The sequence below is a fragment of the Stylophora pistillata genome, chromosome 2 (assembly GCF_964205215.1).
Source record: "Stylophora pistillata chromosome 2, jaStyPist1.2, whole genome shotgun sequence".
Lineage (NCBI taxonomy): Eukaryota > Metazoa > Cnidaria > Anthozoa > Scleractinia > Pocilloporidae > Stylophora > Stylophora pistillata.
Window position 1 is genome coordinate 55,935,732 of NC_142520.1, and position 27,236 is coordinate 55,962,967.

At 38.6% G+C, this 27,236-nt stretch overlaps 1 protein-coding gene and 1 long non-coding RNA gene across 2 annotated transcripts; both read left to right on the forward strand.

The window, feature by feature from the left end:
• The first annotated feature begins 11,932 nt into the window (after nt 1–11,932).
• On the forward strand, nt 11,933–14,869 carry LOC111343643 (uncharacterized). The gene is made up of 3 exons (XR_015996575.1): nt 11,933–12,091; nt 12,980–13,114; nt 14,737–14,869. It is a non-coding gene; the product is annotated as an uncharacterized LOC111343643 (long non-coding RNA).
• A 4,213-nt stretch (nt 14,870–19,082) lies between these two features.
• Nucleotides 19,083–27,178, forward strand: LOC111343646 (bone morphogenetic protein 7). The gene is made up of 3 exons (XM_022950829.2): nt 19,083–19,746; nt 24,801–24,976; nt 25,559–27,178. Exons 1-3 carry the CDS (start codon nt 19,260–19,262, stop codon nt 26,243–26,245), a joined length of 1,350 nt encoding a protein of 449 aa, XP_022806564.2. The 5' UTR covers nt 19,083–19,259; the 3' UTR covers nt 26,246–27,178.
• Nucleotides 27,179–27,236: the final 58 nt, after the last annotated feature.

The window sequence follows — 27,236 nt, forward strand, 5'->3', positions numbered from 1 at the left end:
AGGTGCGTTGCGTAACATCCCAAGAGGCGGCAAGAAAAAGACTTGACCGATGAGAGACAAGCTTAAGTTTGCTCGTAATGGATCGTCACTTTGTGAACATCTTGAAAAGTCTAGCCACGAGCAGGCTCTAATTATCTGTGCAAATCTATAGTTCACTTGTGGGACAAAATTCTTAAGGCAACCGGTGGAACTTTGCTAATATTATTAATAGTAATTTGAGTTATTTATACGTGGATCTAAATCCATAGGGAGAAAAAACAAGTAACTTGATACTACAATCCAATCTATGTTTGTGAAGTTAGATTCCCATAGTGAAGCGAAGCGTAGACATGAGATAGACTCTGTCTAACATTTTACAACAGTAAACACTCGTTGGATTCGTTTTGACATTTATTCACCACTAAACCTCTTATTCAAGTAAAGTGTACGCTGATCAAATCTATCTACCCCTCTTGATAAATGCTTGATGCATCATGTTCTTCTAAATACATCAGTGATTGGATTTCTCCGTTGAAAAAGATGAATTACAACTTAAAGGTGGTATGAAGCATGAACTGCATGAACTGCATGAACTGCATGAACTGCATGAAACATGTTTCGTCAATGCAATAAGGGTAAATACGAGTTTAACTGTCGTAGCACCACTTAGTATTTCAATGTCGCTGCCTGGGATCGCCGATGACCTAAAGCAAATTTTAGATGTAAGCTTTAAGGGATCAACAGCTTCTTTGTGTTTTCTTAACCAACCAGATGCAGAATTAGAAAGTAGATGACTACTTGTTCATTTGCGTTTTTCATACTCATTTTTTGTACACTAAGTGGGTTTTTCCTGAGGGTTTGTTGGAGTTTTGAAATATCTACCTTTGTTCTTATGAGAGGGTCTCAATCATGGGGCTAACCGATAGTCGTAAAACGGCCAACAAATTAGACTATTTAGCAAAGAAATTGAGAAGTTTTAACCATTCGTCGTATAAAAGTTAAGCTAAAAAATACTTCGGTGACAAGAATGTAATGATGTTAACCCTAACAATAAAATGGCCAACATTTTTAACCGTTTTCTGTAAAAACCATCACCCCATTGACACCCCCTATTTGGGCCGAAAAAATCGGCCTGGTTTTAAGTTTTAGAAGTACAAGCGCTGTAATCAAGCTTTTAAAAACTCGGCCTGGGCTTTTATGTTCAAAACCTGGCTCTTTCTTACTGTTTTGTAGGCTTATCTGGTGTGTGAAAAAAGCGGTCAAGTAGCTGCACATGCACACTTAGATGGATAATTTGCTATTGCAAGCATGGCGAATCTGAGTGAGGCGTAGTTTTTCGCAGTTTCTAAGGAAACTTTGAAGTTTTTTAAGCCCGAAACTTATACCTAATTTTTGTTCAAGTCTTAACCCCACTGTGTAAGTTTACACACTCGTAATCTTTTTACACTTGTACGGCGGCGTGATGAAGTCGTCCATAAACTTGGCCGTAGTTATTCTTTGTTGTGTTTATGGTGGAGTTGCCTATAAACACCGAGGGAAATGTGTGAAAATAGGAAGAACCAGAGGCACACAAGATATTTGCGACAATAGCGGGTCAATGCTTACAGTGGGCACTGTATGCAGAAAGGGAAGAAGAGATGTTCCGTCATTTGCCTTCATTCATGAAATGAAGAGTACGCGTGAAAAACAGTTTATAAATATATAAACATAAACATAAACAGAATAAATAAATAATGATGATGGAGAGGCAGCATCCAAAAGCGTCCCAGACACCACACGAGGGATGCTCCCCAGTAAGATATAATATTAAAAAACAGTTATCATAGTATAAAGTTTGATATCTAAGTATTACATTGAATCAAAACTAAAAATTCTAATGAATCAGTTTTGAATTCTCACAATAAAATAAGATCAAAATTGAATCTTTCTCCAAAATACTTCTTTCAGTTGTCTTGCGCATTGGAATAGTTAGGAATTCAACCTTTTCTTCCTCACTTAACGCAAAACACGCGTTCGGAAATCTCTTGTTGTTTTGAAACTCTCGTGCATACGCAGTGCTTGACCGCTGTGTTTATATCCCGTGTGCGAATAAATTGTGCCCTCGTTTTTTTATCCCGTACGCGGTGTTATCTATTCTTGAAGCGTTTTACCTTCTAATGAATTAGTGATGCGTCACATCTCGCATTTCTCGTTAGGGAGGAAGGCAAGATGAAATCTCATGAACTCAGGTTCTTTTATGAACAACAATTTAAATGTTATTATCACTCACCTGCCAAGAATCATTTCCGCCCTTTAACGAAAGTTCCACAAGTTATCATGCAAAGGTAGAATGAATCAGTTTTGAACGTATGCCTCTTCGAGCAAATGTTCCTGCAGTGATTGGTGGCGGATCTGTTGTCGATTTCTTTATCAAAGATAATCATAAAAGTAACTTAGCCTTTTTAATACCCTGAACGAAATCAAATCGAACTATTGATCAGTAGCTACATACTATTATCACAAACAAATTATATTTGTAATTCCACCACACTAAAATGTTCTGTTTACCATATAGATGTTAATTAAACTTATGCTAAAAGTCTTAGTTGGTAACCATGTGAACCAAATGGTAAACAACTTTAAGAGAAATTTATGACCCTTTCATTCTCTTGCAAGCATACAATTTTAATGCATGAAAATCTTATTTCGTCGTACCACCCGAAAAGATATTCAAGATTCTTCCTATTTTCGGGATTTGCAAGTCAAAGAAAAATGCCATGTTGCTTTAGCAGCGCTCATCATGACCATTACTCTCCGTTTAAGAACAAGTACATTATGACCAAACTATGCGCTTGTCTTTTCATAAGATATTACACATAAATAAGGAATTGAGTCTGGTTCATCTTACCAGGATCTTCTTTTATATCTCTCTCCTTGTCCATAGGAGCAGAGTTGCCAATACTGATCAGACAGACGGCGAGGATGTTGACGCAGATCGCTGATTTCATGCCTTGTATCTGGAACAGAAGAAAGTCTTCGTTTTCCTTTTAACACGCAAAACTATAGAACTTTTTAATACTCCAGTCTATTCAGTTGTATTGACGCCGACTTTTTTAAGTGATTACTCGAGTGTTTTACATTTTTTATAAATACTGCGCCATTTGCAACAAATGCGAACCAGTCCTGTAGAAGGCATGAGATTACTTCTATGTTTTCCTGCTGTAGAGGAATGCGTGACGTCATGTCACGGATTCGAGTTATTCATCGTAAATGCTCAACTGAATATTTCGTAAGGTAAACCGCGAAGATTTTCCTTTCACAGTATTCCTAGTTATTTTTATTTGCTAGGGTATGTATGTAATTCACACAGGTAGAAAACTGACTGATTCATCCTTCCTGCTAGTGTCCACAAGTTTTCTGTAGAGTAATGCGTGACGGCAAAGTATCATGTCACGCATTCAAGTTATTCAACGTTAACGCTCAACTAAATATTTTCGTAAAGTAAACCACGAAGATTTTCCTATCGCAGAATCCCTAGTTGTTATTATTTGCTAGGTTACGTATGTAATTCACACTGGTAGTGAACTGACTGATTTATCCTTCCTGCTAGTGTCCACAAGTTTTCTGCATTTCTTGTTTTTCAGATAACAGAACTACAGGTTTCCATTTCGCAAATTACAGGTTTCCATTGAACTTCGAGGAGTTTTGGTTCATTTTCACCACCACGGCCATTTGCTCTTTTTGCCGACGAGAGCGACTTCACACTTAACCTCGTTCTCGCGCTGTAATTTCTGCACTAGATTACTTAACCGCGAGAGCGGGGAAGTGGCCTATTGATTGACCGTAATTAATCCTTATTTATCAAAGATATCAGCAATAGGATTTTTGGATAAGTGATTTTCCAGGAAAGGTCTTGTTCCTGATCACATATTGCGCCAAGACAAACTTCTAGAAAGTATTTAATGGTAAATGTCAGTAAAAATCAAAGAAATCGCTGACTTAGCTCAAAATTCAATTTCGCTCATACTTTGTCCATTGGTAGGCTTAAGTCCCATACATAGGACAGCAATTTCCGTTTGTTAAAATTCTCGCTTGTATAGGAGAAATCTACTTGAAACGATTTACAGTATTGTCTTTAACAAAACCTTTGAAATTGTCATAATTCGTGGCGCTGTCGAGTCAGTTCATCGTAAGTTTTAAATTAGTTTCTCACTAATCCTATTCGTCTGATGCTTCTGCAGTTGATTGGCAGCACAACCAACTCATCACCTTTCCTTAAGAATAAAATATGATTTTTTTTTTTCAAGTGCACCTACAGCTGCACTGAAATAAAATCGTTGGTACTTCAAACAAACGTGTCAAAAATGCCCGCGGTACGCAATGAAATTGACTTGGAAACCTCCCGAGCTATGTTCAAGTCTACGATAGCTTCAACTTTCTACCGTTTTATTTCCCTATGATCTTTTGTATCTGTACAACGAGACATTCCTGAGTAGTCCAGTGGTCAGTGCGCTGGACTCTGGGTCCGTTGGCTCGGGTTCAAGTCCTGGCTGGGGAATGACGTTGTGTCCTTAAGGATAGACGCTTCACTCACATTGCTTCGTCTTCTCGGATAAGCCGTAGGTCCCGTCTCCTGCAGGGTTAGGGGTAGGAGACGTAAATTTCCCATGCACGAGATTACTGTGTAGTGGATGTCCTCCCCGGGGTGGGATGGGTGGGAAGGTGAGAACGTTACATGGACTGCCAGAGGCGCCTGATAAAAATGCTGACGTCCGATCTCAACCTTACTATATTGCTAAGCGCGACTGAATATATCCACATAGAAGTCTGCGCTATATAAATGTAAATATGTAAATATGTAATGTAATGTAAGCCAATTTTCAATATCTGCCATTTTGAAGTAATTAACTCTTCACATGTTTGCAGTTAAAAGTTTCCAATGTGAAGCTCTTCTAAATTGTCAAGCGAAGCAAAATCAATGGCCGGAATAAGTTAAATATGCACCAGAGCATTATGTAGAGGTACACGTAACAGAAATGGGTCGAGAAACGTTTACAAAATCGGTCAGTACAAAACGCAGATTGCAGACTGCACACATGACTACAGCACACGTGATTTTTGTTACAAGCTACTCTGTTTCAACTGAGTATCGCTAGCATGGGGTCCTGGCGCCGAACAAGAGTGAATCTTTTAGGGTGTGGATTTTGGATTTTTTAATGTTTTTGGTACACTTGAAGAGGGCGAAAGAACACAGAACGAAAACATGTTTTCCTGAATTTCCGTGGAAGATGATGACTTTGGATCGACGATTGCATCACAATACATTAACGAAAAAACAGTCTGGTCTGCATTTTATACCTAGTCTGCAGTCTGCAGTCTGCGTTTTGTACTGACCGTTTACAGAGTCTGCTGTGACTCACTTCTTGACCTCGTCTTTACGTGTTTGGCTCGTCATGACTTGTGAGTTTGTTTCGTGCCAAATTTTGCTTTCTCTTTTTCACAAGCGACCTTTGTTAAGTAAGTCGGCTTCATGTTGGCGACATTTCCTATCAGAACACTTTTCAGTGTTGCGCTGGTAGAAATAAAAAGACTTGACACATTGCAATAATCGAGGACCTTTCAATGCGCCTTCGATCACTTGACTGATCTGTCATGCAATTGAATACCAGGTATCATCGAAGCCGTGACTGCACTCTTTTTAATGTTGGGAGAAGTAATTTTAAGGAGACCCACATATTGACTGCGTGCGAAGAATGAACCCATATTTTTCTTAAACATAGTGACCTTCTGAAGTTGAATGTTCTAGTCCCAAAGATTTGCTTTTTGCTTGACCTGCTCAGGTAGGTTACGTAATGAGCAACATATTGCCCATTATTGATAGACGTGGACACGTAGTTGGAATTTTTGGCACTTTGAATTAGAACAAAAATAAATTACCATAAAGAAACTTCCTTTCCATCTAAACCCATTTATTTTTTTTACTTTTACAGTGTACCATAAAGGCCCACACTTAAACGTCAATTTCATCGTCTTCTCCATTTTCCAAACATTCTTAGAGGCGTGGCTCCTGATCTGACATTAGTGAGGTCACTTAATTTTAAAATTTTAGAAATAAATTATAGCTCATAGCTCTTGTAGGGAGAATTAATTGCTTGATACTATTAGCGTTTGAATAATATTCAGAAAAAAAATGAAAGTATATTTGAGAACGTCTATCCTTAAACTGTATCTGTAATATAGTTATTGGGTTCTACTTCTCGTACCAAGCGTTTTTGCCAGTTGTCTTAGGGTACCATAGAGCTATTGAAAAACAGCCGCAGGGTGTCATCGAGAAAAAAAATTCATAAAATATTGATAACGAGAACATATCTGCTTTTCATGTCATCAATGTATTGTTCAAGACCCTAACTATAATGTTATTGCAAAGGAAAATTCACAGATAATTATCGACTTACGCAGGCAAGCCATGAATATGACAGAATTTCGATGTTTCAAATATCGAAATTTGGCTCGATCACACACGACCGTTTTTATTTAATTACTCTTTAAAAAAAGATTAGAAAAAACTAACCCTGTTTTGGTTACTTTGGTACAAGGGTCTATCAATATAGAAAGTATGAGCGAAATCGATTTTTTGGCTGCGTCCGCCAGTTTGATGATCATATCTGATTTTGACAGACTGTTCCACTCAATCTCCTTGTCCCTGTTGTCACAAAATATGATGAAATAACAAATTTTTCCTTCTATAGTTAAAAAGGGTGATTTAATGCTTTTCTGGTGACTGGACCTTTTCCGCAATGTTTTAAGAGCTGAAAAGTGATTGGAAAGATCTGTATTGCAGACACTAGGAATGTCATTTATTTTCCCAGACGATAAAGACATTCTCTTCATTTGGCTGCTTGGTTTAATGATTTTGGGGAATTTCAAAGAAGTTTCTGGTCATGAAGCACTAACTTCCAGTAGTTTCTTAAACTACGGCCTAAATGATGTTTATACATCTTCATTAGTTTAAAAGCCCACCAAAATATTTCTCCAAATCAAGAAACTTAACCAGAGCCAGTTTGAGAACATTTTACAAAAGAGTTATCGCGTTTTCTTGACATGTTCAAATGAACATGTCAAGAACCTGACGCTATTTCATTTCCTCCAATTCAAATGAGACACTCACACAGAAAATAAAGCTGCGTTGAACAGCATGTCTGCTGCCGGTAGGAAAGGGTGAATTAATTTTGTGGTATTCTATTTTAAAAAAATATAAAATATTCTAAAACTCCGATGAAAAAGTCCGTGTTGGTCTGGTTTAGTGCATTCAAGTATCAAAATGTTTTTTATGGATGGAAGTTATCGTTGTTGCTGACTAGGAAATCAGACACTCTCTTCTGTTGCAGATATAAGAGACCATGAAATTAATTTTTTGTGTCATTATCGTCACCATCTGTCTGTTCATTATTGCGAACTCTGCTTTTATGGACATGGAGAGAGATGTAAAAGAAGATCCTGGTAAGATGAATTAAATCCAGTCGCTCATTTTTTCGTAATACATGAAGAGAGACAAAAGTTTTTTCCCGTCAGTAATTGTTCGTAGCGGATGGGTCAGGAAAGTCATTAAATACATCGATATTGGTCATGACAATCACTGCTATAGCGAAATAGCAAGTTTTCTTGAATTGGAAAGTAAAGAATCTTTGAAATAAGAACTGATTTGATTATTGCTGCGTCGAGGAAGACGAAATAAGATTTCCATAAATGAAGCTTAATGTTCATTCAAACGTTGCCAATTTTTGTTACGTTTAATTTACATCTATATGGTAAGCAAAACGTTTCATTGTCTGGTGATGATAGAAGACGCAAGAGCACCAAGGGAAAGAAGATTAGCACACAGAGCTTTTCACCATAACTTAGTGCAGTTAAGTTAACGTGAACTTCAAACAAGACGAATTCTCTCTCCATGTCCATAAAAGCAGAGTTCGCAATAATGAACAGACAGATGGTGACGATAATGACACAAAAAATTAATTTCATGGTCTCTTATATCTGCAACAGAAGAGAGTGTCTGTTTTCCTAGTCAGCAACAACGATAACTTCCATCCATAAAAACATTTTGATACTTGAATGCACTAAACCAGACCAACACGGACTTTTTCATCGGAGTTTTAGAATATTTTACATTTTTTTAAAATAGAATACCACAAAATTAATTCACCCTTTCCTACCGGCAGCAGACATGCTGTTCAACGCAGCTTTATTTTCTGTGTGAGTGTCTCATTTGAATTGGAGGAAATGAAATAGCGTCAGGTTCTATCAGATAGGAACATGGGTTTTGGAAATATGTATCAGGAATGATCAAATCAATGTTATTCACACAGGTTTATCCTAACAGTGGTTATAAATCTGATATCACGCCTTTGTGCAACTTATTCTTGAAATGTAAAACTCATACATACATACATACATGTATGCATATGTTAATTGACCACTCCCCATGGGGGTTTTTCAGGGCCAATTCCCACCCAGCAACCACCCCAGGGGAGGACATCCATCACACAGTAATCTCATTTGTGGGAAATTAACGTCTCCTACCCCTAACCCTGCAGGAGACGCGACCTCCATTTATCCGTCCCTTTCCGAGAAGACTAGAGTATCTAATCATTTATTGATATAGAAAGGTAGCATATTCTTCTCACTTGTTTTAAGATTTTGAGTGTTGGTCCGGCCGGGGCTCGAACCCTCGACCTCCCGCACAACAGTCCAGCGCTCTATCCATTGAGCTAACTGGGACGCAGGCGGTTAAATGATTTTACTCATGTTACTGAATCCCCTTTCTGCATCACGCTTAAGAGCTCTGCATGTCATAGCCTCGTTGTATGTTTGATTACAAGGAAACGTTGTCGTTTTTTTATTAGGTAACCTCATTTACACTGGGTTTCCAGAAAGGCGTTGCATACGAAAGAAATATGCTCTATACAATGTTTATCTAGGGACAACCCCTAAGTTTCCATTCTTGTTTCCAGGCAGAATCTAAAGTAGATTCAAAAGGTAAAAAAAAAAAAAAAAACAAACACCTGTATTTGTAGATAAAGAAGAGATCTAATGCTCAGTGAAGTTATCGACAGAACACTGCAACTAGACGGCTTGACGTGTCCTCTTCAATAATGAAGTATGTGTTCCGAAAAGGAGTGGTTTTGTGGATGGTGCTTCTTGATTGGCTGGCTAGTTTGACGTTACTATAGTAAAACTAAGTGTGCGAAGCTCGCCTATTGTATGCTTTTCGATGAATTGAAATATCAAGCCATTCCGCCAAAGATACAAAGAATATTCGAGAATCCTTACGTAAAAACAGATTCGCTCTAACGAGGGGCTAATGCTCGAAATGTCAGCTTTAGAAACTCTCTACGGCTGTTGTTTCAGAGAGAACTTTTTGGCGAGCAAGGTCAACATAATAAAATGTAAAATTTGTGGTAAAAACATCGATCGGAACCTCTTGCAATCGATGATTAAAAGTCGTAATTAATCCTCCAGTTATCAGAAATGTCAACAGAAGGCTTTAAGGATCACTGATTTTCCAGGAAAGCTCCGTTATAGGTCACTTATACCGCTATGAGAGACTTCTCGAAAGTTTTTCATCTTGCTTTTTTTAATTATAGATAAAATAACAATTTGTAGCGCCTTGGGTTGAAAGGGGTGAGATACTTATGTGTTGCGTACGGCACTTATCAGTATTCACAACGCACGATGTAATCCTATCCCGGACCACATCGAGAACGGATCAGTTTCAATTATTATCTTTTACAAAAGTCTTTCCTCCCTATTTTATTTACCAACTCTTTGTAGTAACCACTTGTACCTTCGTTTAACCGTCGCGGCTTTCGTTTCTTTCCTCTTTATTCATGTTTGTTTACCTTTCTTTTAGAGAACGTGGCGCCTGACAGTCTCTGCTCGCAGGGTACTGCGTCTCGTGGCAGAAAAATAGGAGAGTGATTCCAGCGTGCGTCATGAAAGCTCTACGCAACACATTTCCAAATGCCAGTGGCCAGTATTCAGGCTTTAAGCTCGCAGAGCTCTATTTAAATTGAGGTAAACAATCCTGGCTTTATAACAATGATTAAATTGTGAGATCGAAATGCCCTCTCAATCCTAATAAGTTCTTGACAATAAAAACACTCGCCAGCCCTTTCACCATTTTGTTTGAATTCCTCGAAGACATGTCTCTTTTTTTTCAGTGAAACTTTCATATCTAACTTATATATGGAAAAAAAATGATAATTTTGAGTGAGAGATTTTAATTTCCATGTATTTTAGCAGTTGCAAACAACATTGCTCTTAAAATTTGTCATCGCTGCGTTAACGTTTGGTGCTGCGAGATGTAAATGGAGGTACATATCAGTCGGTGCTTCCAGTAAAAGAATTAATTATCGGTTACTGGTAACAGCTGTACAATTTAATAATAAGTTCATATATTAAAAAAATATTCTGCACCACTACGAAATGAAACAGGTGGCTATTTCTGGTTCTTTGGCTCTGTTGGGGTGAACAATTCAGTTTGTTAACCAAATCTTGTCATTCAACTACTTTCGCGACAAAATAATTTGAATATATCAACAAAGTTGAAATGGCAAATTGGCCACCGTTACGATTATAAAAGCTGACGTTTCGAGGGTTAGCCCTTCGTCGGAGCGAAAGACGAAGGGCTAACGCTCGAAACGTCAGCTTTTATAATCGTAACGGTGGCCCATTTGCCATTTCAACTTTGTTGATATATTCAAATTATTTTGTCTGATTAATAACTCGTTTCAATGCATCATGCAGTAGGACTGGTCAACGAAATCCAACGTTACCGTTTTTACCCCAAAGAGTTTGACTTTGTTATTTTATCTTATTTTTTAACAACGGAGAGATTAAAAACTTTCTAGATGTTTCCCTTTTTGTTGGTTTGCTACTATGTTTAAGTATTTTCACGCAAATATTCTCAAATGGTCTTTTGTTTTTTGGCGGAATTCTTTGATAATTTCATTCATTAATTATCATATTAAGTACAATGGGAGAGATGTGCACACACTGTTACTATGGTGACGTCAAACCTGCCAGCCAATCAAGAGGCACATTTCATTGAACCCCACCCCTTTTAAACGCACCCTTTAAATTCAAGATAGTACGACAAGCCGTCTAGTTGCAGTTTTCATTCGAGAGCTTCACTGAGGATTTCAACATAGCAAAAGTTATATAGAAGCGCTGCATCATCGCTGCTTTATCGCTATATCGCATTATCACATCGTTGTTAGAGAAACATGACTTTTGGCCGCGAATATTTTATCTTAAAGCAATTTTCAGAAATTACAGCTTCTTAGAAAAACAAGAAATTTAAACTTTCCCTTACGAGTGTTCATTGCCGAACCATTCAAATCGCTAAAGTTCCCTCACAAAAACAACAATATAAAACGTTCACAGGTAGTAGTGCGTTTATTGTGATGATAATCGAGAATGTTTATTGCATCATTGCACTTTGGCACGATAATATGCAGCTCTCAAGCACCGTCTCATTGGTCCTATGACGTGGGCTGATTACGAGCAGGCAATCAAAGCGGGGAGGGTGCGAGAGGTCGCCAGATTTCTGCGAGAGGCCTGGAAAAGTCCTCGCATGAGACCTCTCACGGACCCCTTACATATTCATAAAGTTTAGTATCACATTTCCCTTGTTTTATTGATCATTATAAAAATGCGGAATGACAAACTATTTTGACCATTTTTTTTTTATGTTGATGCGGATCCAGAGGCTGGTTTTTTCTTTGCTCGATTACGTTGACATCACCTAGTCATTCTGCATCTTTAAACAAAACTGTAGTCGCACTCATCGTACTAGTCCTAATGTTTCTCCTGTTGTAGGCGCAGTATTTATAAAAAATGTAAAACACTCGAGTAATCACTTAAAAAAGTCGGCGTCAATACAACTGAATAGACTGGAGTATTAAAAAGTTTTATAGTTTTGCGTGTTAAAAGGAAAACGAAGACATTCTTCTGTTCCAGATACAAGAAAGCATGAAATCAGCGATCTGCGTCAACATCCTCGCCGTCTGTCTGATCAGTATTGGCAACTCTGCTCCTATGGACAAGGAGAGAGATATAAAAGAAGATCCTGGTAAGATGAACCAGACTCAATTCCTTATTTATCTGTAATACCTTATGAAAAGACAAGCGCATAGTTTGCTCATAATGTACTTGTTCTTAAACGGAGAGTAATGGTCATGATGAGCGCTGCTAAAGCAACATGGCATTTTTGTTTGACTTGTAACTCCCGAAAATAGGAAGAAACTTGAATATCTTTGCGGGTGGTACGACGAAATAACATTTTCGTGGGTTAAAATTGTATGCTTGCAAGAGAATGAAAGGGTCATAAATTTCTCTTAATGTTGTTCACCATTTGGTTCACATGGTTACCAACTGAGACTTTTAGCATAAGTTTAATTAACATCTATATGGTAAACAGAACATTTTAGTGTGGTGGAATTACAAATATAATTTGTTTGTGATAATAGTATGTAGCTACTGATCAATTGTTCGGTTTGATTTCGTTCAGGGTATTAAAAAAACTAAGTTACTTTTATGATTATACGTATGATGCACGATCCTTCGCAGTAGATAGCGCTATTTATGCAATAGCGAATATCAGACCTGAAAAAAAATCAGGACTGTACGGGATTCGAACCACTGATCTCTGCGATACTAGTGCAGCGCTCTACCAATTGAGCTAACAAGCCAACCGGGAACAGGCCGTTAAGTTGATTCGTAATAAACCCGTGATGATAAATCAGATACACTAGTACTGAGTATATGAAGTTCATATATTTTGAACTGCGGTGTTAAATACGTATGATGCACGATCCTTCGCAGTAGATAGCGCTATTAGATAGCGCAGTAGATAGTGCTATCTACTGCGAAGGATCGTGCGTCATACGTATTTAATACCGCAGTTCAAAATATATGAGCTTCATATATTCATTGTATTTTATGATTACCTTTGATATAGAAATCGATAAGAGATCCGCCACCAGTTACTGCAGGAAGATTTGCTTGAAGAGGCATAAGTTCAAAACTGGTTCATTTTACCTTTGTATGATAACTTGTGGAACTTTCGTTAAAGGGCGGAAATGATTCTTAGCAGGTGAGTGATCATAGATATTTAAATTTTTGTTCATAAAAGAACCTGAGTTCACGAGTTTTCATCTTGCCTTCCTCGTCGCGAAATGCGACGCATCATTAATTCATTAGAAGGTAAAACGCTTCAAGAATAGATAACACCACGTACGGGATAAAAAAACGAGGGCACAATTTATTCGCGTGCGGGACATAAACACAGCTGTCAAGTACTGCGCATGCACGAGAGTCGAAAAACAAAAAGATATTTCCGAACGCGTGTTTCGCGTTAAGTGAGTAAGAAGATGTTAAACCGTAACTATTCCAATGCATAAGAAAAATGAAAGAAGGATTTTGGAGAAAGATTGAATTTTGATCTTATTTTATTGTGAGATATCCAAACTGTTTTTAACGCGTACTCTTCATTTCATGAATGAAGGCAAATGACTGAACATGTCTTCTTCCCTTTCTGCACACAGTGCCCACTGTAAGCACTGACCCGCTATTGTCGCAAATATCTTGTGTGCCTCTGGTTCTTCCTATTTTCACACATTTCCCTCGGTGTTTATCGGCAACTCCATCATAAACACAACAAAGAATAACTACGGCCAAGTTTACGGACGACTTCATCACACCGTCGTACAAAGAGTGAAAAAATTACGAGTGTGTAAACTAACACAAAGTAGGGTTAAGACTAGAACAAAAGTTGTGCATAAGTTTCGGCCTTAGAAACCTCGAGGTTTCCTAAGAAACTGCGAAAAACTACGCCTCTCTTAGATTCGCTATGTTTATAATAGCAAATTATCCATCTAAGTGCGCATGTACAGCTATTTGACGGCTGTGTTCAGGACACTCTAAATAACCCTACAAAACAGTAAGAAAGAGCCGGGTTTTGAAGAGGAAAGCCTAGGCTGAGTTTTTAAAAGCTTGATTACAGCGCTTGTATTACTAAAACTTGAAACCAGGCTGAGTTTTTCGGCCAATTAGGGGATGCCAATGTGATGATGGTTTTTACAGATAACGGTTAAAAATGTTGGCCATATTATTATTAGGGTTAATATCATTCCGTTCTTGTCACCGAGGTTTTTTTAAGCTTAACTTTTTATACGAGGAACGGTTAAAATTTGTCAATTTCTATACCTAAGAGTTAAATTTGTTGGCCGTTTCACGACTATCGGTTAGCCCCATTGAGACCCTTTCATAAGAACAAAGGTGGACATTTCAAAACTCCAACAAACCGTCAGGAAAAACCCACGTAGTGTACAAAAAAAGAGCATAAAAAACGCGAATAAACAAGTAGTCATCGACCTTCTAATTCTGCATCTGGTTAGCCTGCAGTGCCGGCGTATTTTGGGCGCACGAGTGCACATTTTCGTATTAGGCCGCCATCTTAGATACGAAAATGTGCACTCGTGCGCCCAAAATACGCCGGCACTGCAGGCTTCATCTGGTTGGTTAAGAAAACACAAAGAAGCTGTTGATCCCTTAAAGCTTACATTTAGAATTTGCTTTAGGTCACGTGCGATCCCAGGCGGTGATATTGAAAAACTAAGTGATGCTATGACAGTTAAACTCATATTTACGCTTATTGCATTGACTAACCATGCTTCACGCGGTTACCACCTTTAAGTTGTAATTAATCTTTTTCAGCGGAGAAGTCCGATCACTGATGTGTGTAGAAGAACAAGATGCATCAAGCATTTGTCAAGAGGGGTAGATAGATTTGATCAGCGTACAATTTACCTAAATAAGAGGTTTGGTGGCAAATAAATGTCCAAACGAATCCAACGAGTGTTTACTGTTGTAAAATGTTAGACAGAGTCTCTCTCATATCTACGCTTTGCTTTACTGTGGGACTCTAATTTCTCTAGCCTAGATTGGATTGTAGTATCAAGTTGTTTTTTTGTTCCCTATGGATTTAGATCCACGCATTATCAACTCAAATTACTATTAATAATATTAGCAAAGTTCCTCAGGTTGCCCTAAGAGTATCATTGGAGATTGCAAATATCATTGGAGATGACGTCAATGAAAGTATGAGCGTTTTAGCAGAAACCCTTTAGCAATTACTGATAAACATGCTCCAGTTCGAAAGCTCTCGGAAAAAATGCGAACACAAGTATTTGTCATCAGTTAAACACTCACGTTATAAGTGTTGGGAAAGACTTAGCGGCACAGCTCCCAAATTACAACACAAGTCCTACTTACTTTATTCGCTGACGGTTTAAAAACAGTTTTATGTTCCGAGGTATATACAATCACGAAGTTCAGGATGCATTGATTGGCCTAAAACTAAATAAGTCTTTTATAGGCATACCCCGTAAGTTCATTCAATTAGCATGCAATTTTATACCTATCGCTTTCGCAAGGTATTATGCCAAACCTTCTTAAAATCTCAAAGATCACGCCGGTCGATTAAGGTGGAGAAACAACTGATCCGACGAACTTTCGTCCTATCTCAACACTATCAACCTGTACACAAATGTTTGAAAAACTGGTTTACAAACAACTTATTTCCTATTTTGAGAAACTTGACATTCTTTTTGAATGCCAGTTCGGATTTCGCAAGGGTAGGTCCACCGCTCAAGCCATAACTCAAATTACGGATACTTTAAGAAAAGCAATGGACAATAATTTGTATACACGCGGCATTCTCTTAGATTTCTCGAAAGCTTTCGACACGGTTAATCATAGTGTTCTCTAGATGTTTAGGAGTGATTTTGAGGGGGTCTTCGTTTTTGGGTCTTAGGTCTTAGGTCTTCGTTTTCTACACACCCCGTTAATGATACACGTGGCGACTAAGTTTAAATTTAAGATAAGTAACAACAACAACAACAACTTTATTAGGTACTTCCATAAGTAGTACGTGGCATTACGTAAGTAAGAATAAGTAATAATAATTATTTAACTTCATTTCGTCTTTAACAGAACTTCTTGTCTGATATTCATTATTTGGAATATAAAAGCAGAAATGTGTCTACATATAGAAGGATCAGCGCTATTAAAAAGGAATAACACTTTAGAGTTATGATCAAAGCTTTCAAAGCAAAGATACTTTCTTGCGATTTTGTTGTTAAGTTTTAATCGAAAACCATCATACAAAGGACAACAAAAAAGCACATGTTTTTCATCTTCAATTTCATTTGAATGGCAGAAAGAACAGATTCTTTGATTGACTGGGGTCTTTGGAGTCGTGTATCTTCCCGTTTCAATGTGTAATTTATGATTGCCTAGACGGAATTTATTAATGGCAATTTTGTGTTGTGGATTGTTTACTAGATCTAAAAACTCTATTTTCGTAGTGTCTTTTCTGAATGAGGAGTAAAAGTCTAATTTTCTGTTACTAATTAACTAATTAACATTTCAGTGAACAAAAGAAAAAATTGTGCATATACAAAGATGCAAACTAATACAGATAAAACTTATCGCTGCTGACATTATCGTTTAGAGTAGGTTTAAGTTCTTAAATTAATAGAGTCTCCTTTATCTTGCAATGAGTATCAGAACGACCTTTTGTGACCATCTCAAGGTGGTCCCATTTCATGTTGTGACCAGTTGACGTGACATGGTCCGCGATAGCAGATGTGTGACAGGCACTTGTGAGCCCTTTAAAGTATTCAGTTTTCCTGTCATGCAATCTACGTTTTGTTTTTCCAATGTAAAAATCCGGGAAGTCCTAATAACTAGCCTTATAAACAACCTTTGACATTTGGGAACGGTTGATCTTATCTTTGTACGGAAAAAAGGACTTGATGCAATGAGCGCTCTGAAAAATCACCATAAGATCAATGCAACCATAAAATTTGTTAATGCAGGTCTTGAGCTGTTTGGTAACAATTTTACTTTGCATCCCCCAAGAAAGGTAAAACTAAGATTGTTTTCTTTTTGGAAACTGTGGCGGTTGGATTAATCGGTATGTTTTGCTGTCTGTTCAAAACATCATTGATGTTGTAAGTTACAACCCCAGCAGGATACCCTCTCTAGATCTCTGTAGCAACAGCTTCTACAAACGTTCCGCTTGATTAAACGATACAAATTTGTCTAGACAAATTGTATGCTCTCTCCGATCCCCCAACAATGCCTCGCTCAGTCTTAAAAGTTCTACTTGAGTTTGCCACAAAGAAGAGCAGCTTCATATTTCATGGTCAATGATACGACCAAATTGACGGCGTGGCTATGGACTCGCCCTTAGGTCCTATTTTGGCCAACATTTTTATGTGTGATTTTGAGGAGAAGTGGGTCCTTAGCAACAACGCTTGCCCTACAGTTTGGTTTCGACACGTCGACGATACCTTCACCTTATTCGACAATAAAAACACAGCAACCCAGTTTCTTCACTACCTCAATAACTGTCACGCAAATATCAAATTGAATTTGAAGAGAACAGTACAATCCCTTTCTTGGACATTCTCATCAAACGACACGATCACACTTTCTCGACATCTAGTTACCGAAAGAAGACATTTACCGGTCTGTACACAAAATGGGATTCCTTCACACCTAGAAAATACAAAGTAAACCTAATCCGCACACTCACTTTTCGTTGCTTTCGCATCTGTTCGTCACCTTCTCTTTTGCGATTTGTTTGAGTGAACTGAGGGGTCTTCGTTTTCTGCACACGGGGGGTGGGGGGGGGGTGGGTGTGTAGAAAACGAAGACTCTGGTCGAAATTTTGTGTAATTGAAGATCTTGTCTTCTTTACACATCTGAGACCGAGATACCCGTCTCTAGATGTTTATGAGTGATTTTGAGGGGGTCTTCGTTTTTGGGTGTTAGGTCTCGTTTTCTACACAACCATTATTAACTGTCACTTCTGAATATGTATGTCGAAACATACGAAACGTCAAGTAAAGTTTACTGATCTTGTTTTCCAACATGCGTTTTACTGTCATGTTTGTAACTGCAGTTTGTGTGCTATTTCTTATCAAGCTACGGTGACCAAAGAGAAAGAGTTTTTATGATACCAGGTTGGGTTCTGTAGAAAGGCTGGTGTGTCTAGAGTGCCTCTATCCTGGAATACCTCACCCTACTCCCCTGGGGCAAAACATCAGCTTGGGTTCCGTAGAAGGGTAGAGTTGTTTTGAGTATTCCTGTCCTATTCATTCCCACCCTACCCCCTTGGGGCATACATTAGCTTAAGAGCTTGAAATTACGTCCGTATGCGCTGATCGTTTCCGCCTTGAGGAAGACAAAACAATAGATATAAATTTTAATTTGCTTCTCATTACGGCTTCGTACCTTATCGGCCCTGAACAGAACATGGGCATATTCGTGGTATTTTTACAGCTTCCTATTTATTTGATAACAGATGTGGTTAAAAAGAAACAAATGAGGTTCAGCCCGGCGAAAAGAATAAAGGAAAATATAATGTTTCGATGTACTGACCAGGTACACACGTTTCCTTTGAAAGATAGCGTTGAATTTTCGCCCTCAATTTTCGTGTTTGTCTTTGGTTTAAGGTGGAAGAACTATTTATAAAAGAGAAATATTTTTCAAATGGATTGATCAGTACGAGTTTTTCTTTGAGGGGGTCTAGCCTTGAATCAAAGAATGTCGTGCGGCTTAAAAAGAGATTGGTTTGTTTTTCTCCTTTGAAGTGCTTTGCATGATACATAATATAGGCAGAAATGTGAACATTGTAAACAATCTTCAATCGTCTTTCGGATAGTTTGCGGCGAGGGTGGGTTCTGCATACATAGCTACTTAAAATGCCATACCCTTTTTCTGTTCAGTTGCAAGCGATTGTGACAGTCTGTCCGCTTCGCCTGAGGGCAAATAACCCCTCAGCGAAATTTAATAATCGAGATCAATCAACAAAGCCTTTATCACAATTCCTTAACAATGCGTTGGTGCTAGCGAGTGCTACAAAATGCCAGTCAGATTGTAATGAACAATGTCCATCCACCTCCACTGACGTTTACCTGACAGAAACTAAAGGAGTTATGTTACCAATTGAATTCGGTAACAAAGGGTGACGTTTCTCATTGGTTCGCTTTGAATGCAGCCGTAGTGCAAAGCGGTTAATTTCTGTGTTTGATTGACAGGTCTGTTACCACAAAATAAACCGGCCATTCCTGTGCTCTTTTGATCGTTGTAGTCAGGTTTCGTTCCAAAACAACATTGTGAAGAACGCGCACCGTTCAAATTGACGAAGCATATTTTGACGGTACACGATGGATTATATCTACAGATTACTCATTTTGAGTTTCGCTCTTCACTCTTCGCTACGAAGCGACAAAATGACGGAAGCATCGTCGGTTGCGACAAACGGAACCACAGCGAAGGAACAAGACAGTGAGATCTTCAGTCGTCATTCTTTCCCTCGCCGAATGAGAACTCATCAGCGTCACAACCATCACTCTTCACAGAAAAAGAGAGAAAAAACTACAGAGAGCACATCGGTCCTTAAAAATGGCAGCACTTCGGGAACGCTTCAACGCGAAATTCTGAATCTTCTTGGTCTGCCTCGTCGGCCGCGGCTAAGCTTAAATACTCGTCTGCATGGCCGAAAAATGTCTGCTCCAAGGTATATGATTGACTTATACCATAGCTTGGAAAACAACGTGAGCGTGTCGACTGACGGTTTGTTCTGCTGCAATGACACTGTGACAGATTCTCGAGCGCTGGGTGCTGACACAATTATGAGCTATCTTAACCACGGTAAGTCGATGTCTGCCACAACTTCGTTTATGTACACTTCACGAAGGCTTTATTGATTACAATCGGTAGATAAACATTGCAAATTGCATAATTACACTTAGGAAGTAGTGTATTTTCATGTGGCTCGGGTGTGCATTGTTTAACGCGGCACGAACATGTGTATAAACGCGAGAAATGCACTAAAGACATCGCTTAAGCACTTATTAGGAAAGGTGAAAAGTTGTGCGCCAAGTCTGGAAACAATTAACTCTGGCAACTACTGAAATAGTCATGTAAATGGAGTGAAATGTACAAAAAGCTTCTTAGGAGCCTTTTTTTCGAAAATTTCCTAAATATAGAAATTGCTAACATGATGGTTACTGCGCCGAATATCATTCAAAGCACGTTCACCACAGATAAACACGCGTGATTGAATTAAATGACTCAAATTTACTCCAGCCATACCGTCTACTTAATTCGCTTAGTTATTTTTTTCTTCCCCAACGGAAATCCAGCAATGTCAAGAGAACTTTAATTAGCACTTTACGGATACTTTGCAAATTAACGCAAACCTCAGAAACGTTTTACAATATTTGCACCTTCTGTAAATATTGTTGTGCCAAAACGGCCGTATGTAGATCGAAGTTTGTAGAATGAGTTATATTGCGACACAACCGGACGGTTCTTAGTAAAAACATATTTGATTATACGAGGGTAATTAATCATCAAATTAGCAAGCGTTGGGAGAAAAAATATCAATTAGCAGGCGTAGGGAGAGAAACAATACTATCTTCTGTCTGATCATTGAAGCGAGAATGTTTTCTCCAAATCAATGTAACATTTTAAAAAGCTGAGTCCGGTTTTCGATAAGAGATCTAATGTTGGCTTCTGAAGATTGATTCCCACGTCTGATAAAAAAAAAAGGTTGTTTAATGGAGCACCTCTAATTCAGACAACAAAACATCACCTCGCTTTATAATACTGACTATTATGTCAGTTTTCTCGGGGTCAGTCCCCTCTCTAAAAACTCCCGCTACGTTATCTTTGTCGGCACGAAATATATCGCACATACTGAGATGACAGACTGACTTATTCCTCCTAACCCGCCTTCCTACCCACTTACTCATAACGAAAGGAGAAATGCGATTTTCATCGCGAACAAAGAAGCTTAGCAGACACGGTTGGAGGTCTTTGTCAAGTTTGAATCTTGTTGAAAATTGCGGTTGGCTGCAAATAGAGCGAAAAAACAAAAGCTGTCCTTGTTGTACGATTATCTGTAATACTTAGTGAACACAAGATTATTTAATTGCTGGTATCCTCGAGTATCAAAGCCAAAATACCGCCTAACTTTACACTGTATGTGTATAAATATAATTTCGTTGACATTTTCACTATGATTTTCTTTCCGTCTGAGAGTTAAAATGTAAACAAAACAAATTATATTTGATAAATATTTGAATTCGAAATTTTCAGTAGTTGGTACGAGTAATGGGTTTTTCAATCATTGAGGAGGGAACCTTATTATTGTGCGCGTGTTTCGTCGTTCTCATTAGATATTATTTTTAAAACAAGCTTTATTCCTTAGTGTAAATTAAATTTAAAATTGGAAAGTTTTTTTTTTTTCTGTCAAAACCACTTCATAAAATTCCCTATTGTTTTGATTTACGCTTTAGATTTCCAATAATCTGTATTTCCTGACTAGACAAGCGGGAGCTGTGTAGAATCCGTGGCTAGTTTGCAGTGACGTTCTACTATCGGCCAAAATATGACAAACACGCTTCATAGGAACTTATCTTAAAGAATGTATATCCATCAACTTGAATACGCATTGTTTTGGAGGGAGAAAATATCCAACAAATAATCTCAAAATACGCATAATACTTAAGAAGTACCCTCTATAATTCGATGTTTGAATGAAAAAAATTACCATTCCGAGCATTACGGAAAAACAAACATTCCCATATGAAGTCCTGCTTTGCAGCTTTCATTTGACTTCTCGCACTGCAGCTTCGTCCAGACTAAAAGGCGAGGACCACCTTGTATCGCGCAAGTGACAGCACTACACGAAAAAAATGCTCTGTAGATTTATTTGTTTGTCTCATGCTTAAGTTTTTTCCTCAAACTTCTTTTCCTCCCAAAATGTGTTTAACTATACTCGGACACTTTTTCTTAAAGAACTGAATTAAATCTGAAGAAAAGGAAGGTCCGTAGAAAATGTCTGCTTATGGCTTGATCGAAAGAAAGATTGACGAATAAAATAGCGAACTAAATAAAAGAGGGGTACTTGATGATTTCGAAAGTGGGTGAAATTCGAAGATCGGCAGGGACTTGCGATGCTAGAGAAAGAGGGATTGAGAGAACTTAGCCTAGATTTGTGTTTTAACCAGCATACTGCTTGGTTGACGAGGACGTCAACCAACCTTGACTGCTCAGTGTCAATGTGTCTGCACCTGAAAGATAATCTGTTTGTTTTTGGTTTATAAGTCCTAAGCTTCAAATTAACAGGACGAAAGTCTTAAGTTGACAAAATGGAATTTTCTTAACAAGCAAGATTGATTTACGATTTCAAACACCGATTTCATGCCAACAGAAAAAAGTTGGGTCGTCCTCTGTTAAATTTTCAACGGCTATTCCTTTTCAAGCCATGGTTTTGTTTCAAGTTCTTCTTAATTTTCAAGCCTTTTCATGAAGTGGGATCAGTTGATCAAATCTGGAAGTGCCTATATGTTTTGTCTAGCTCCCCTTAAAATCGCGACATGAAAGTTGACATGATACTGACTTGTAAAAAGCTTTTTTTCATTCGCACTTCGTTCTGTGGGAGAATGCTCGTACCATAAAAGGTGGCGGATGACCTTACCAACAGAACGGGTCACAAATTGTTGACTGCTTTTCCTGAGCTGCTTTGGAGTGATGACAGAACACAGATAGAACAGGAAATTAATACAAAATGCGACATTTGGCGAGTCACGCGATGTGAAAGTTCGACCTTTGTATCGCTAGGAGAAAAAGACCTATGAAACTCCTGATGCTTACAAACCTTTTTTCTTTTGTCGCTCTAGTGGACGACTCTGTTAATTTGTATTGACGTTCTTCAATGCTCCTTGTTTATTAAGTTACACTCGAATTCTGATCAAAAGTCTTGATTTATAGGAAGACTTAAGGATTTGGTTAAATTCGTGATCTAGGATGGTGCTGATTTTTATCGCTTTCATCCGATTGTAAATGCTGCAAAATGTTGGTTATTTGTTAAATCTACTACCGATGGAAGAGAACATCTGAGTGAATTAATTAAACAAACAAACAAACAAACAAAAGTAAACAAAATGGTAGCGGTCTCTCATTTCGAAAAATGGTCTATTTCAAATTTAATGGACCAAACGCAAGGGTTCTCCGTTTGTTGAGCGAAGCGAACAGAGCAGGGTGGCAAACCCGCGCATGCGCGTAGAACCAACGTCGAGTGCGCATGTTCGCGACTTCTTTCTCGCATCTAATCCTCAAGGAATTGATCGCCATGTTATCTATTTGACTTGACTGGAAAGCTAAAGACATTGTCAGGGTCAGGGCTGAGGTCATACTTGAATTGAATTCGAAGTGAATGTCGTAATCTGACCGGCCAGGGGTTTTGAAGAGATAAAAAGATTAGTTTAAGGCAATTATTTCCTTGCTTCTGATTGAGGTTATTTTCAGCTACGTCTGTTTTCAAGCACAAACCGGACAGCCTGTGCATATTTGTCCAATTCGGTTGTTGTTTTTTTCTTTTCCCTTTTTACTGTCTGTACTTTATACGAATTACCGGTTTCCTCTACAGCAATTTCCTGTTTTGTAATGATTTAATTGTTATATGAATGAATGTTAATGATAATCGTCCTCTTAACTTTCGGGGAGAGGATTTGCTATCCTCTTGATTTTAAAAACAGGCTTGACGTGGACACCAGTGTTGGCGCCCCGATTATTCACCTTTCTGAGGAATTAGAAGAATGTTGATGTTTAAAGGATCCCTTCCAACCACAATACATTGCGCGCGCGATATGTGAAATCCGCCATTTTCTCTGCCATCCGGTATTGGACAAGTCGTGAAGTGGAAAGAAATCCTCGTTCATCCGAGTACATTTGCCTCACTGAGGTCTTGAATTTCCTCAATCGCGTTCCAAATTTATTGTTCTTTCTATTTGACTAGGCATCAAAACAATAATAGAGGCGCGCAGGGTATTGTGGTTGGAAGGGATCCTTTAAATGGCAGGGGAACCATGACAGTTGGGCTTTTGCCCCTTTCTTGTTAAGTGCGTCCACAACAAATAAACAACAAATGTACCGCATGCAAATTTAAATGTAATCTGTGTGACACAGATTTTATCACTCACTACTCCGGCAACATCGAGAGTAGCACTGACTCTCGGAGTCGGATTTGAAAGAGGTTTTCTGTGTTAAAGAAATGCTGGTCAAAATTTAACCCTCAGTCTGATACTCAGAAAGACTGTATTCGTGTCAAACTCCTTCTGTGTCTGAGCGGGCAAAAATTTTATCGCCTAATCATCATTTTTTACCGATTCATTGTGTTAGTTTTCTTGTAGGAATTTTTTTACCTGAATATTTAAGCACAGCCTCATTCACCTTTGACTTGGTAACAACGTTAAGCGAATGTCTAGACCCAGTCTACTTTTACAAGATGCTTTTCTTTTTTACCATACTGTTTTATATTACAAATCTATTTCACATATGTTCATTATCATAATTAACAATTATTCCACGAGCGCGCGTTGGATATGAGATGATAGATAGCCAACGAGGCGCATAGCGCCGAGTTGGCTATAATCATCTCATATCCAACAAGCGCGAGTGGAATAATTGTTTTATTAAAAACGCCCCCAAGAAATTATTATTTTGTAAGAAGAAACTGGATTTTTTAGCTCCCTTTTGATTTTGAGCTGACGCGTACGCTTACCATATTTGTAGATTATGGTATATTGGCTCATATACCATAATGGCTTAGCCAATAAAAAGTCTTGAATTGCATTATCCAAGGATCCCGTTTTTAATAATAATTGTTAGTGTTGTCATTTGTTCTAAATCGACAGTCAGGGGAGCGCGGCCAAAAATTTCCAAGAGGCATTCTACGTTTCGTTTTAAGATGGAAACCCCACATGGAGAAAAGATCACAGCGGCAGAGTTTCGGATTTATAAAGAATCGATTTCCAACGGACACAGGGTTGTCTCCTGGGAGAACTCGACATACGAAGTGAAAATTTATCAGGTGAGGACATCAGAATAGCTTTTTATCCACGCAAACACTCCTAGAAGAGATTTTAAATTGTCGAAAGAGTCAATTTGGCAATTCTCGATGATGCTAAAACTGACACAGTCATCTCATCAAGTGGCTGCCACGATATCTGATTATTTCTGAAGGATTTGCACACAATCACGGAACTTGTGTTGATGTCCATGTAGTTCGAGGTTTAACGCTGTGTGCATTCTCTTCGTGTTGGTCCCTATCCCTTAGTCGCACTTGTCAGGTTTTTCCTATACCGTACAAGCTGAAATATGTAACGACAGCAGCAGACACACGCACATGTTGTGCAGTTGTTTCCAATCATTAATTCCCCAAAAATTTAAGGGACCAACAACTATTTTGTCTTTGACTTGCCAACTTGTACTTTTTTGATGATTCTTTTCTAAGTTGCATGCTTATTACTTTATGGAAGGATCATATTTAATGCATTCTGATAGCCGACGGTTACTTGCTGCATTGCATATGCTGTCAAAGTTGGAGTCCGCTCCAACGGATATGGGCCATCACGCTCGTGGGACTTAACTCTTGCTGTTTTTTGAACATCAGGTTATTGAGCCTGCACGACTTCTCAAGGAACTGGACAAGCGGGTTCTTCGAAGCTGGGAATCTGGATGGCAGGCTTTTGACATCACACGAGCGGGACAGGAATGGGCACAAGAAATCAATAAAAACTATGGAATCGAACTTTCTGTACACACGTACGCAGGGGTAGAACTAAACGCTTCAAGCGTTGGCTTTGTGGGTTTCCACGGCCCACAGGAGAAGCGTCCATTTTTGGTCTCCTTCTACCGTCAAGATGGCGAACAGAAGCTGACCTATCATCGTATTTTCAATCCACATCCACGCCGGCGTCGCTCAGCCCGGTCCCTCGGACCTCAGTTCACCAACGTAGGAGGGAACTTCAAGACCTCGAGTCAAACGAGCTGCAGCCGGAGGATGCTGTACGTCAGTTTCCAGCGACTTGGTTGGCAAGACTGGATTATCGCGCCTGAGGGTTACTCGGCGTTTTTCTGTTACGGCGAATGCTCGTTTCCTCTAAGCGCTCACATGAACGCTACCAATCACGCCATTGTTCAAACGCTGGTACATCTCATGAATCCTACAGTTGTACCACAGCCGTGCTGCTCTCCCACCAAACTCTCCGCCATCTCTGTCCTGTACTTTGATGACAGCAATAACGTGGTACTTAAAAAGTACACAAACATGGTCGTGAAAGCGTGCGGTTGCCATTAGCAACGCCAACACCGAATTCTTTAATTTCATGCTAGCCTGTGTCGTATGTTACCGTCTCAAAATATTATTGCATACTTTGACTCAAGAAGCGGCGAGAAGGAAGTTAACGAAAGCCAGATTTACAATTGACAAACCTGACGGCGTTTGAACAGAGAGACACATTGGGTTGCCATTGCCCTTTTCACTACTCCCCGCGCAAATTCATATCAATAATATATTATGGATGGCCTCACGTGTAAGATATGAACCTCGTTACTTGAGCTATAACATAACTACCATATAAACCCTTTCACTAGGCTCTATTTCCGCCGTTACCTTGAGTGCGGACCTCGATTGGAAGTTTGGGTGCAATTATCGGACAACGGCGGTTCATCGACCCCTTTCCCATCACTTCCTGAAGTGGGCACATATTTTTTCTCAGGGTCCTTTCTCTTTTTTTCTCTCTCGAGAGGATCCTTAGACTTAAGTTAGAGTGAGCATTTGATGATTAAATAATACACTGTACTTTCTATCAGCTTGCATCACCTATAAACCACTCGGAATGTTCATAGAAGACGAAAAACGTTTTCACAAGCATTTGAAATGTTCTTCACTGTGCTGGCGAACCGATTGAGGGTACAGTCTATTGCCTTTGTCAAATAATTACAAAATGTTTCAGTTTTCTGTGGGTTTCCCAGTGCAACAAATTATATATCTTTTTTACCAATCAGGGCCCCGCATTATAACATGGTCAGTATATAAAAACTACTTACGGTTTTAAGATATGGCAAGCAGACAAATTTTTAGAATACAGAAAATTATCAGAAAGGAGATATTACGTGGATGTAACAACAAATTCTCATTCAGATCCAACAGAGAGATGTCAGTCAACAGTAAAGATAATTATCTGTCCGATCATAGAGTAAAAAAAATGAGTAAAAGTGTGAGATCAGACTTTTGGTGAAGGGGTGTTGTTCTCTTTTACATTTCAGGTACAAAACTAAGCAATGTA

What these genes read in the sequence shown, in the direction of transcription:
- LOC111343646 (XM_022950829.2), top strand. Translation starts at nt 19,260, where the DNA reads ATGGATTATATCTACAGATTACTCATTTTGAGTTTCGCTCTTCACTCT. An exon ending in TATGAGCTATCTTAACCACG is followed by an intron (nt 19,747 to 24,800) that starts GTAAGTCGATGT and finishes CTAAATCGACAG; the next exon opens with TCAGGGGAGCGCGGCCAAAA. An exon ending in ACGAAGTGAAAATTTATCAG is followed by an intron (nt 24,977 to 25,558) that starts GTGAGGACATCA and finishes TTTGAACATCAG; the next exon opens with GTTATTGAGCCTGCACGACT.